This window comes from Rhincodon typus, chromosome 3, assembly GCF_021869965.1.
Source record: "Rhincodon typus isolate 14 chromosome 3, sRhiTyp1.1, whole genome shotgun sequence".
Classification (NCBI taxonomy): domain Eukaryota; kingdom Metazoa; phylum Chordata; class Chondrichthyes; order Orectolobiformes; family Rhincodontidae; genus Rhincodon; species Rhincodon typus.
Genome location: NC_063334.1, coordinates 53,082,294 through 53,095,725, shown reverse-complemented (window position 1 = coordinate 53,095,725; position 13,432 = coordinate 53,082,294). Strand labels below are relative to the sequence as shown.

The following is a 13,432-nucleotide window of genomic DNA, read 5'->3' as shown; positions in this document are numbered from 1 at the left end:
CTGAAGAAGGGTCTAGGCCCGAAACATCAGCCTTCCTGCTGCTCTGAGGCTGCTTGGCCTGCTGTGTTCATCCAGCTCTACACCTTGTTATCTCAGATTCTCCGGCATCTGCAGTTCCTGCTATCTCCAAAATAGCTTAATCCTTTTTTGGATCCACAACATATTGTTTCAGAAAACTGTCCTGAATAACTTATGAATTCTTCCTCATGGCTGCCTCTGCCATTCTGACTTTTCCAGTCTCCACTGTGGAAACAGAGGTGAGGATGTTTGCTGATGATTGGCACTGAATACCGCACATTCAGGATACCTTGGATGCTGGGTCAGTCCGTGACACAAGTGCAGCAGAATATGGACTGAACCTAGACCCGGCCAGAAGAGTGACAGGTTATGTTTGCGCCGCGCAAGTGCAAGGCAATGACCGTCTCCAACAGGAGATGATCTAGCCAACACTCTTTGACATTCAATGGTATTATCATCACTGATTCCTGTACTATCAACATCCTGGGGGCTACGATTGACCAAAAACTCAACTGGACTCACGATATAAATACAATGGCTGCAAGAGCAGGTCAGGGCTAGGAAGACTGCAGCGAGTAACTCCCCTCTTGACTCCCCAGAGTCTATCCACCATCTATAAGGCACAAGTCAGGAGTGTGATGGAATACTCCCACTTACCTGGGTGAATGCAGTTCCGACTACATCCAGAACAAAGCAGCCTGCTTGATTGACACCACATGCACAAACACCCACTCCCTCTACCACTAAGTAGCAGCAAGATGCACTGCAGAAACTCACCAACGTTCCTTGGGCAGCACCTTCCAGATTCACGACCATTTCCACCTGGAGGGATGAGGGCAGCAGATACATGGCAGCACCACCACCAACAGGTTCCTCATCGTCCTGACTTGGAGATGTAGCATCACCATTTCTTCACTGTCACTGGGTCAAGATCTTGGAATTCCCTCCCTAATGGCATTGTGGGTCTACTCACGGCAGATGGACTGCAGCGGTCAGGAAAGCAGCTCACTACTATCTTTGCAAAGGCACCTCAGGATGGGCAATAAATGCTGGCCAGCCAGCGATGCACATGACCTATGAGTGAATATAAAAACATGAAGATTGAAGTCACCCATGATTAATATACTGCATTTCTTATATTGCTTCATATGTCATGAATTATTCTCTGTTCTACTGTACAGCTACTGTTAGGGTGCCTATAAACTACGCCTACGAGCATCATCTTCCTCTTGTTATTCCTTACCTCGACCCATATGGATTCTGCACCTTTTGATCCAAGAATGGGTGACTCAGATCCATGTCTTGATATCTCAGTGCATGAACTTGCGCTGGTGTTGAAGCATCTAATTCAGTTACACCTTTTGACATCCTTTCACTGAACTGGATTCACTTAACTTTACAGGGGCAACTGCAATTGGCTTTTTCCTTTTGGACGAGGAAAACGGAAACCGTTATCTCTAATATCTATTAATATCCTGCAGTGAACCCAAAATGCACAAGTTTGAATGGGAGCAAGAGTAGGTCAACTTTAATAATCTATCGGAAATTAATATGTCATACAGTCCTATCTGAAGATATTAGAAGGTTGCTTTACCATATCTCAAAATGAACAATATCTCTAGAAAGAAAAGAGTAAAAGTAGACATGCTGTGGCATATGCCCTATTGAGCCTAATTTGCATGTCAGATCACAACTCATTTGTGGATACATGAATCATGTTAAAATAACACGCTTAATTTTTGACAAGCCAACTCATGTTTTCTCCATTGTAAAAGAACACAGGATTGCTGCTATTCGTATGAAAAGGCCCCAAACAAAGTGTTAACTTTTTTGTTTTCTGGACAAAGTGTTTCATAGACTTTATGTTTTCAACTTCTGTACTTCCCTTCAAACTTCTACGCTAAATAGTTCATAATTCCTTTGGTTTAGAAGTTAGCTTTTAATTTTATGAACTAAGGATTAGGGACTAATTAGGGATACGTTATTGAAAAACTGATAAGCAAACTTATAGAAAATGCAACTGATACAAAGTGGGAGTTTGTTACGCTTTAAAGGTCGGGTCCTATTGATTTAAGAGGTCAGAGCTAGAAGTTCTGGGAAATAGTGTCCTAAAATTTGTTTAGAATAAACAGTATTCATATGGTTTCCACAGTCAGCAAAAACTTTGAAATTAAAAGGTAATTAATTTTCATTTGTCCCTGGAAGCAGGCTGTGTGTGTCACATTGTAGAGATGGTGAGTGATGATGGAACCTTCGTTACGATATTGTTCATCTGTGTGTGTTTGGGAGTCAGTCGGTTTGGGAACATACAGAGCAGTTGCAGCTTTGATGCGATGAAGATGACATTGTACCAAACTGAGGAGGTGATAATTATAACTAAATTTAAAATGGAAGATAAACAGCTTTCCCTTTCACTCTTGAGAAAGAGGAGGGAAGCTTTATTTCAGATTGAATTTGGAGAGGAAAAACCAAATGGAAAATTTCCCTAGCTTCTGGCTAGTGGAAGAAATCCATAGTGGCCCTCATTGAATCTTTGGGCAGAAAACAGTCTGTAAAAACAAAACCAGAAATTGTTAGAGAAAGCCAGCAGGTCTGGCAGCATCTGTAAAGAGAAAGCAGAGTTAATGTTTTGAGTCCAGTGACCCTTCTTCAAAGGCAGCAAGTAGTGTTAGCTTAGAAAGTTGTATGAAAGCACTTGGATATCAGTCTGCAACCCGAATGAGGAGCTGAACATTCACAGTCGTGAGGTCACTAAAGGAAATGTTTGAGGGTTGAGTATCAAAAACTGATGGGAAAACCCAATAGAATCATACCTTGAAGGATTAGCTGGAATATGAAGGACAATTAAAGCAAATTTTGAGATCTATGGCTGAATTTTTGAGTTGGTCCCAGGAAAGATGAATGAATCATCAAGATCTTTTGTGAAGCAAAAACTAGAACTGAATTCATGCTGAGTGGATGGCAGCGGTTAGCACTGCTGCCTCACAACACCAGGGACCTGCACTGGATTTTAGCCTTGGGTCTCTGTGTGTGGTGTGTGTATGGGGGCGTGTGTGTGCGTGCACATGCATGCATGCATGCATGCATGCACATCTATCCGTCCATCCTCAGGGTGCTCTGGTTCCTTCCCACAGTCCAAAGATGTGCGTATTAGGTGGTTTGGCCATGCTACATTGCTCCGTTTTGTCCAGGGATGTGCAATGTGCAGATTAGGTGGGTTAGCCATGGCAAATGTGGGGTAGCGGGGATACATTGGTGGTGTAGGTCTAGGTGGGATGCTGTTTGGAAGGTTGGTGAGGACTTGATGGTCCACATGGCCTCCTGCACTATGGGAATTCTATGATTCATAGCATAAATTTTTTAAAGTTATAATGTTAAGTTAGTGGTGATTACTTTATTTCTTTTTCTTTATATATACAATAAAGTTTTAGTTCTGAAAAACCTGAAATATTTGGGCCTAATTCTTTTGGTTAGCTGATGAGTAATTGGATTTCTACTTTAAACATTAATGGTCCCTAAGAGGATCATAACAATACACTAATGGTTTATTTCTCCATTATAAATAAGAGACTTGGCCATCCTGCAGTTCCTGTGTCTCTGAAGTTTGTCTGATTACGTCTTTTCACATTTCCTAGATATCCATTCAAAGTTATTTTGAGTCATAGAGTCATAAAGCACAAAACAGACCCTTCGGTACAACCAGTCCATGCTAAACATAATCCCAAGATATACTAGTCCCACCTGCCTGCTCATGGCCCAAATCCCTCCAAACCTTTCCTATTTATGTACTTATCCAAATGCCTTTTAAACATTTGTAATTGTACCCACATCCACCACTTCCTCATGAAGTTCATTCCACACATGAATCACCTTCTGTGTAAAAAAAATGCCCCACATGTCTTTTTTAAATCTTTCTCCTCTCACCTTAAAAATGTGCCTCCTACTCTTGAAATCCCTCATCCTGGGGAAAAGACAATTACCATTAACTCTGTTTATACCCCTCATTATTTTATTCTATAAGGTCACCTCTCAACTTCCTATGCTCCAGTGAGCTTTGAGGTTGTGGTCGATTTTTTTCAAAATTGTTCTATTGTTAGTTTCCTATGTTGGCAGATGGGCTTTTATGTAACTATGAAGCTCGGAAATTCTTTAGAGGGCAGGACTGCAGAGACAGCGGACCTTGTGGAAGAAGCCTGATTATTGTCAATAATACATGAAACTCCCCTGAAGCATTTGTGGATGTTGGCCCAGATTGTGTGTTAGGAGTATAGTGAGGCCAACACTGCTCATCCTGATCACAAATCAGATGATGTAACAATTTGTGCTGTTAAATCTGGAAATACAGTTGCAATAAATAATACCTCGTTCCTTGGCAAGGCACACTCATTATTAAACTTGACACTGAAATCAGTAGAATGGCTGAGTTCTCAGAGCTGAGTTCTGAGGAAGGGTCACCAGACCCGAAACGTTAACTCTGTTTTCTCCTTTACAGATGCTGCCAGACCTGCCGAGCTTTTCCAGCAACTTTGTTTTTTTTCAATAGAATGGCAGTTTTTTCCCTTTTCACAAACACCAGGAAAGGCTCGTGTTGGCCTGTTCAGTAGTAAGTGAATTTTCAATGACATGGGGAGATTTGCCAGAGCCACTCGGGAAGTGGGGTGGCATCCAAAGCAGTAGGGAGACAAAAGAGATGGTTGAAGACAGTGCAGAAGTTAATGAAAATAAGTTAAATAGTAAAGGCAGCGTTGATAATCCTAGTACTAGATAGGGCAGGCAAGAGCATGGCAGGAAGCAATTGAAGTCTGGGTTAAACTGCATTTGTTTTAATGCAAGAGGTCTTAAAAGTAAGGCAAATGAACTCGGGGCAAGGATGCATACATAGGACTGGGATGCTGTAGCTATTACAGAAACATGGCTGAGGGAGGGACAAGACTGGCAGCTCAATGTTCCGGGGTACAGATGTTATAGGAAGGATAGAAGGGGAGGCAAGAGAGGAGGGAGAGTTGTGTTTTTTGATTAAGGAGAACACAGAAGTACTGAGATAAGAGGATTCTTGAGGGTTCATTCGCTGAATCGATATGTAGAACTGAGAAATAAATCAAGGGAGATCATTTTGAAAGCATTGTCCTATAGGCCCCCCAATAGTCAGCAGGAGATTGAGGAGCAAATATGTAAGAAGATCGCAGATAGCTGCGAGAATAGGAGCATTGCAATAGTAGGGGATTTTAACATTCCTAACATTGACTGAGACTGCTATAGTGTTAACAGCTTAAATGGAGAGAAATTTGTCGTGTGTGTTCAGGAAGGCTTTCTCATGCATTATATAGATGGCCTTACTAGGGAAGGGGGCAAAACTTTACTTCTTCTTGGGAAATAAGTCAGGGCAAGTGACTGTAGTGTTAGTGTGGGGAGCACTTTGGGACCAGTGATCATAATTCCATTAGTTTTAAAATAGCTAGGTTTAGTCCAAATTAAAGTTAAAGTTCTGTATTGGTGCAAGGCCAATTTTGGTGGTCTTGGACAGAAACTTTGAAAAGTTGATTGGGGGAGGCTGTTTGAGGGCAAAGGGATGTCTGGTAAGTGGGAGGCTCTCAAAAGTGCACTAATAAGGATTCAAGGCTAGCATGTTCCTGTTAGAGTGAATGGCAAGGCTGGCAGGAATAGGGAACCCTGGGTAACTGGAGTTGTTGAGGCCTTGACCTGTCCGTCCTCCCTGGACTGACCTATCCCCTTCCTAACTCCCTACCTACACTCACCTTTCCTGGCCCCATCCCCGCCTCTTCGACCTGTTTGTTTCCTCTCCACCTATCCTCTCCTCTATCCCTCTTCTATCCGCCTCCCACTCTCTCCCTATTTATTTCAAAACCCCCTTCCCCTCCCCCTTTTCTGATGAAGGGTCTAGGCCCGAAACGTCAGCCTCTCTGCTCCTATGATGCTGCTTGGCCTGCTGTGTTCATCCAGCCCTGCACCTTGTTGTCTGGAGTTGTTGAGGCCCTGGTCTTGAAAAAGGAGGCGTATGACATGTATAGGCAACTGGGATCAAATGAGTTCCTTGTCTTATTGCATAATACTAGATGTAAAACAGCTTTAACCACAATTGATTTCACAATGTATTGTTCCAGGAGACAGTCACAAAATACAGTACAAACTCATTTTGGACCAAATTCACTAATTTGATGTATCCAGTCTGTACGAAGATTGAAGTCCCCAATAATTATGTAGTTCCTTTATTACAAGCTACAATAATTTCTCGTTTGAAGCTCAGAACAATGATATTATTGCTACTGTTGTCCATAATGATTTCTGCCAACTATTTCTAACGCTTGCTATTCAAAAATCTCTATTACTATTGATGTTACTTTCTGAGCTCTGAGCCAAAATCTTGTCTCTCTCTCTCTCTAGTACTCTTGTGTCATCCTTTACCGTCCAGCTTGCACCACATCCCCCCGTCCCGCCCCAACCCCCGATCCCTAGTCTGCCTGTATTTTCAAAATGTTGTGTCCCTTAGAATGCTCATTTCCCAACTTTGGTCACCTTGTAACCATATCCTTTAATGGTAATTAGATCTAAACCAATTATGCCACTAATTAATCTATGTTATTGAAGGTGCTTCAAGCATTTAGGGAAAGAACCTTGAATTTTGATTTTTGCTACTGTTCTCTGCATGGATCTTATTTGCTGCATAATTACTATTCAGCTCTCTGTCCTTTCCCTATTCCACTCCTTTACTCACATCCGAAACTGTTCCATTAGGTTAACTGTTCTCTTTTGATTTTTAAATGTTGCTTGATCTCATGTGATCCAGTACTGTTAGTTTTAAGGCTTATCGTGCCCCTTGGTATGCAATTTCTCGAATATTGACATGATGTTAATACTCAGTTTAATTGGTATTCATCCCAATGAAACAGCTCCCTCATTGTAGAGTGTTGGTACCAGCACTCATGAATTGAAACTCTGTCTTCCTATACCACTGTTTTCCTCCTTGACCTGATGACAGTTGGTGCATCACTCATGTAACAATCAAAGAAATGGTTACCTTTGTGGTTCAACGTTTTATTTTGAACTGGAACTCACTTAGCCAAATATCATTCCTAGTTTACCTACATTCTGTTTTTTCCTTCATGAACTATGATGACTGGATTCTCCTCCTCCCACTTCAAGCTCATTCCCTTCTGTGATGAGCTATCCTTAACCCTGGCTCTGGAAAGGCACAATGACCTTATAAGGCCTTGGTTGTGGCTGCAAAGAACAGTATCTATCCCTCAGTCAGACTCTCCTCTAATAATGCCATTTAGCTATTGGTGTTCAAAAGAAAAAGTTGAATTAATTTGTGACACTAAGAATGCTATACACAGTATTTCCATACGCAGTATATTTTTTGCAAACAATGTCACTATATATGAAATGTTAATTTTGTTTAAATTGACCTACATTAAGAGTTCTTTTCTTTTTATTTCAGCACTCTCAAATTGGTTTTATTATGTGACCATGCATATGCCAGCATCTACTTTTACCATTGCAGTTGGATACTGGGTTGAAGTTATAGCTGAATGCAGCTTTAGATCCCAGATACTTAATTCATCATCTTCAACCTCAGACTATACAAATAAAAGCAGGTTTGCATTATGTTTCTTTAAATTAAAGTACACCTCAGAACTCTGTAATAGAATTATGTAGTAAACTTTCTGATAATGATTCAGCTGTTGTTCAGGTATAAACCTATTAATGAATGCATATTGGATGGGGTGGAGGTCAAGTTGGTTGCTTTCTACTGAGTGGTAGTGAACCTCTTGGGTATTACTAGAGCTGCACACATCCAAGTAAGTGGAGAGGCAAACCCCCATCCCTGTTAACCATGCAGAGTCCTCCTTACTAACATCTGTGGGAGGTTGTGCCAAAATTGAGAGAGCTGTCTCACAGACTAGTTGAGCAAAAGTTTAGCTATGCAATAGCTTAGTAAACATACGCTCAAGCAATCATACCTCACGTGAAATGTCCAGGCACCACCATAATCATCCCTATTTCCTTGGCAGGATAGATCCACCAGAGATGATGGTACACTGGTATAGTTGGAAGGTAGTTGCATTGGGAGTCCTCAACATTGATTCTGGACTGCAACATAGTCAAACACGGGCAAAGAAGCATCCTAATGATTATCATCTACACTCCCCCTTTGGCTGATGAATTAGTACTCGTTCATGTTGAATACCACTTGGAAAAAACACAAGCACAGAATATACTTTGAATAGCAATTTTAATGACTGTCACCAAGGGTGTAGCACCAGAACTGACTCAGCTGGCCAAGTCCTAAATGACATAGCTGCTCGATTAGGTCTAGAGGGGAAAACCTACTTGACTCTTATCTGTTACAGCTGCATTCATCCATGACTATTGGTAGAAATGACCACTGCATAATCTTTGTGGAGATAAAGTTCAATCTTCATTTTGAGGATGCTGTCCACCATGTTGAGCGCCATTAATGGCTCAGACTTTGCACAGATCTAGGAACTCAATTGGGCATCCTTGAGCTGCTATGGGTTATTAGTAACAGCAGAATTTTCTTCAAACACAGACAATAACCTTATGAGACAACAAGGTGCAGGGCTGGATGAACACAGCAGGCCAAGCAGCATCATAGGAGCAGAGAGGCTGACGTTTCGGGCCTAGACCCTGATGCTGCTTGGCCTGCTGTGTTCATCCAGCCCTGCATCTTGTTGTCTCGGATTCTCCAGCATCTGCAGTTCCTACTATCTCCAATAGCCTTATGACCTGGCATATACCTCACTCTACCATTACTATCAACTCTGATTCAATAAAGAATGCAGGATGGCATGCCAGTAGCAGCACTGCACTTACCTAAAAAGGTGTCAATCTGGTGATGATGCAACAGAGGACTGTCTGCATAGCTAACAGTATAAGCCATAAGGATTAGTAGGTGCTGAGTGATCCGACAACCAACAAATCAGATTTAAGCTCTGTAGTCCTCCCACATTCAGTCGTGAATTTTTGTGGACAACTAAACAACTTACTGTAGTAAAGGCTTCACAAATATTGCCATCCACAACATATTAGCACAACTGAGTCACCTAATTCATTTACATCTAAAAACAGAAATTGCTGGAAAAGCTCAGCAGGTCTGGCAGCATTTGTTAACGTTTTGTGTCCAGTGACCCTTCCTCAGAACTGAAAAGGAAGGTGCCATGGGGCTGTGAGGGATGTTGGGATTGAAGAAGGAGTGGACCAGGAAATTGTTTTTTTGTGTTGAAGGTACAGTTGGGGGAGGGGTAAGGAGTAAATGATAGGTGGAGACAGAGCCCAAAGAGAGAGAAGAACAGTTGGATAGACAAAGGAGTGGGTAATGATTGGCCAGGGAGAATGAATAGCTACTAATGGGGACAATTAGTAGCTAACATTGATTGTGTGTATTGGGTGTGATAACGTTGCCTGATGTGTGGGGGTTGGAGTAAGGACATGGAAGAAGGTGCCTCAAGCCCTCAAACTGTTGAGGTCGATGTTGAGTCCAGAAGGCTGTAGAGCTTCCAAGTGGAAAATGAGGTGCTGTTCTTCCAACCTGCACTGAGCTGCGCTGGAACACTACAGCAAGCCTGAGTCAGAGATGTTGGCCAGGGAACAAGGTGATTGATGTGTTGAAGTGGCAGGCAACTGGAAGCTCAGTCTTTTTTGCAGACTGAACATAAGTGTTCTGTGAAGTGGTCACCCAGTCTCTGCTTCATTTCCCTAAAGTAGAAGAGACCACATTGTGAGCAGCAAATGTAGTAGACTAGATTGTGTGAAGTGCATGTAAAGGTGTGTTTGGGCCCTTGGATACTGAGGGAGGAAGGAAGTAAATGAGCAGGTGTTAGCTTTCTGTTATTGCAGGGGAACGTGCCATGGGACTGTGGGGGGATGTTAGAAGTGAAGGAGGAGTGGGATAGTCCTTATGGAAGGTTGACAGGGGAAGAAAATGTGTGTCTGATGGTGGCATCCCACTGAAAGTGGCAGAAATGACAGCTAATGATCCTCTGAATTTGGATGCTGGTGGGATGGTAGGTAAGGACAAGGGGAACCCTGTCACTGTTGTTGGATGGAAGAGAGGGGATGAGGGCTGAAGTGCAGGAGACAGGTCAGACAGGCAGAGGAACTGTCAACTACAGTGTTGGGGAATCCTCAGTTGAGGAAGAAGGTGGATATTTTGGAGGCCCCCTTATCTCTCAACTTTACAGCCTTTTGGACTATCTTCTGCTTGAAAAAAAAACAATTTTTGCCTAGCTACCATCAGTTCTGAGGAAGGGTCACTGGACTGGAAACACTAACTCTCATTTCCCTCCACAGATGCTGCCAGACCTGTTAAGCTTTTCCAGCAATTTTTGTATTTGTTTCTGATTTCCAGTATCTGCAGTTATTTCGGTTTTCATTTACATTCACCTCCATCCAGAAGTGCTGAGCAAATGATTTGCCAGCATCACAGATGGCCGTCTTCAGCTAATTCAATTCACTCCACGTGATATCAAGAAACAGCTGAAGGCACTGGAGGCTGAAAACACTGAGGCCCCTCACAAAGTTCAGGCATTGGTAGTCTTGAAGACATGTCAAAAGAACTAGCCCTTCGCAAGCTGTTCAAGTATAGCGACAAAACTGGCATGTACTGAACAATGTGGAAAATTACCCAGTCATGCCCTGTCCACAAAAGCAGGGCGAATCCAAAATAGCCAATTACCAGCTTTCAGTCTACTCTAAATCATCACGAACGTGGAATGCACTGCAGGGGATGTAGTAGGCTGGAAACCTCACAACCTTTAAAAAGTACTTGAATCAGCATTTGAAATTTAAAATTCAAAGCTATGGGTGAAGTGCTGAAAAGTGAGATTAGTGTAGTGAGATTGGTTTTTGTCTGTGCAGATTTGACAGGCTGAAAGGCCTTTTCTGTACTGTATGATTCTGAGATAGTAGCGGTTGTCAACACTGGTTTCAAGCAGCAGTTGCGAAGGAATAACCTGCTCAATGACACTCACCACGGGTTCGTCCAGCGTTATTTAGCTCCTGACCTTTTGTTCATGTTTGGCCTTTATCCAACATGAACAAAAGAGCTGAACGTCAGAGGTAAGGTAAGATTGACTGTCCTTGATATCTGACAACGTCCTTAATGTTTAACAGAGAATGGCATAGTCCCAGCAAAACTGGGGTTCGGGGAAAACCCATCACCCAGTAGGATCTAGCACAAAGGAAGATGGTTGTGGTTGTTGGAGGTTAATCATTTCAGGTTATCAATGTAGCGTTTCCCTATGTGGTGTCCAAGATACACCAACTTCACCTGCTTCCTCAAATTACCTGCCCTCCATCATGAGGTAAGAGGTGGAGATGTTTGCTGATAATTACACAATTCAGCAGCAATTCAGCGCTATTTGCTGTTCCTCATACTGAAGCAGTCCGGATCCATATGCAGCAAGAACTGGACAACTTGCAGCTGATACGTGGCAAGTAATATTTCTGGCATACAAATTCCAACCAATGACCAGCTGCAATCAGAGAGAATCTAGCCATTGCTTCTTGATGTTTAATAGCAGTACATTACTGAAACCCCCACAGCCAACATCCTGGAGGCCGTTGACTAGAAGCTGAACTGGACTGTTGTTGCTACAAGAGCCGGTCAGAAGCTAGGAATCCTCACCACCTGACTGTCCACAATCCACAAAGCACAAATCAAGAACATGATGGAATACTCCTCACTTGCCTGGATGGGTGTAGCTCCAACAATACACAAGAAGTTTCGCACCATCCAGGGCAAAGCATCTGCTTGCTTGAACCCCATTCACCACCTTCCACATTCACACTCTTCAGCACTGATGCATGCTGTCAGGATGCAATACAGTAACTCACCAAACCTTCTCCCTTGGCACCTTCCAATCCACGACATCTTTCACCTAGAGATGAGGCGAGAGTGACAGCCCTTGACTCCAAGGCTGCATTCGACCGAGTGTGGCATCAAAGAGCCCCTGCAAAGCTGGAATTAATTTTCTGCTTGTTGGAGTCATAACCTCACTCATAAGAAAATGGTTGTGGTTGTTGGAGGTCAGTCATCTCAGCTCCAGGACATCTCTGCAGAAGTTCCTCAGGTAGTGCCTTGGCCTCCGCTGCTTCATCAATGACCTTCCCTTCACCATAAGGTCAGAAGTGGGGATGTTTGCCAACAATTGCACAATCTTCAGCACCATTTATGACACCTCAGATACTGAAGCAGTCCATGTTCAGTCTTGGGCTGACAAGTGGCAAGTAACATTCGTGCTACACAAATGCCAGTTTATGACCATTTCCAACAGGAGACAAGCTAATTACTGCTCTTTGACTTTCAATGATGTTACCATAACTGAATCCCCACTGTCAACATCTTTGGGGATTACCATTGCCCAGAAACTCAAGTGGACTTGCCACATGAAGAGTGACTGCAAGAGCAGGTCAGATGCTAGGAATATTGTGGCAAGTAAGTCACAGATTGACTCCCTTTGTGCCCACCGTCTACAAGGCACAAGTCAGGAGTGTGATGAAATACTCCTCACTTGCCTGGATGAGTGCACCTCCAACAACATTCAAGAAGCTTGTCACTGTTTTGGACAAAGCTGGCTGCTTGATTGGCACCACATCAATAAGCACCCACTCTTTCCACCATTGATGCTCTGTAGCCGCATTGTATAATATCTAAAAGATACACTGCAGAATTTCACCAAAGATCCTTAGACAGCACCTTGCAAACCCATGACCACTTCCATCTAGAAGGACAAAGGCAGTAGATACATGGGAACATCACCAACTGCAAGTTCCTCTCTAAGCCACTCACCATCCGGACTTGAAAAAATGTTGCCGTTACTTCACTGTTGCTGGGTCAAAATCTGAAATTCCCTCACTGAGGGCATTGTAGGTCAACCAACAGCACATGGACTGTGGCATCTCACCACCACCTTCTCAAGGGCAACTAGTGATAGGCAATGAATGCTAGTCAATCAGCAATGCCCACGTCTGACAAGTAAAAAAAAAAATAAGGACAGGGATAGCAGATTGGTGGAGCATCCCAGCTGCAAAATCCCCTCCAAGTTGCCCAACATCCTAACTTGGAAATATATCACTGGTTTTTCACTGTTTCTCAATCAGAATTCTGGAACTCCTTCCCAAACAGCACTACAAACAAAGAACAGTACAGCATCGGAACAAATCCTTCGGCCCACAGAACCTGTGCTGACACATGGCCCCTTTCTAAACTAAAAACCTTTTACCTCTATGCGATCTGTATTCCTTGGTTTCCTGTCTATTCATATATGTCTCAAAATGCCTCTTGAATATTGCTATTTGTCTGTTTCTACCAGTTCCCCTGGCTGTGCATTTCAGAAACTAACCATTCTGTGTGGAAAAAAAAACTTGCTGC

General features: G+C 42.8%; 1 protein-coding gene across 1 annotated transcript in view; it reads left to right on the top strand.

Annotated features, from left to right (window-relative positions):
• The window catches only part of LOC109921380 (aminopeptidase O (putative)), a 185,230-nt gene that overhangs the window by 42,401 nt on the left and 129,397 nt on the right, over positions 1–13,432 (top strand). The window contains exon 4 of the mRNA XM_048593426.1: positions 7,478–7,634. Coding sequence (XP_048449383.1) covers positions 7,478–7,634 — 157 coding nt within the window. The remainder of the gene's footprint in view (positions 1–7,477; positions 7,635–13,432) is intronic.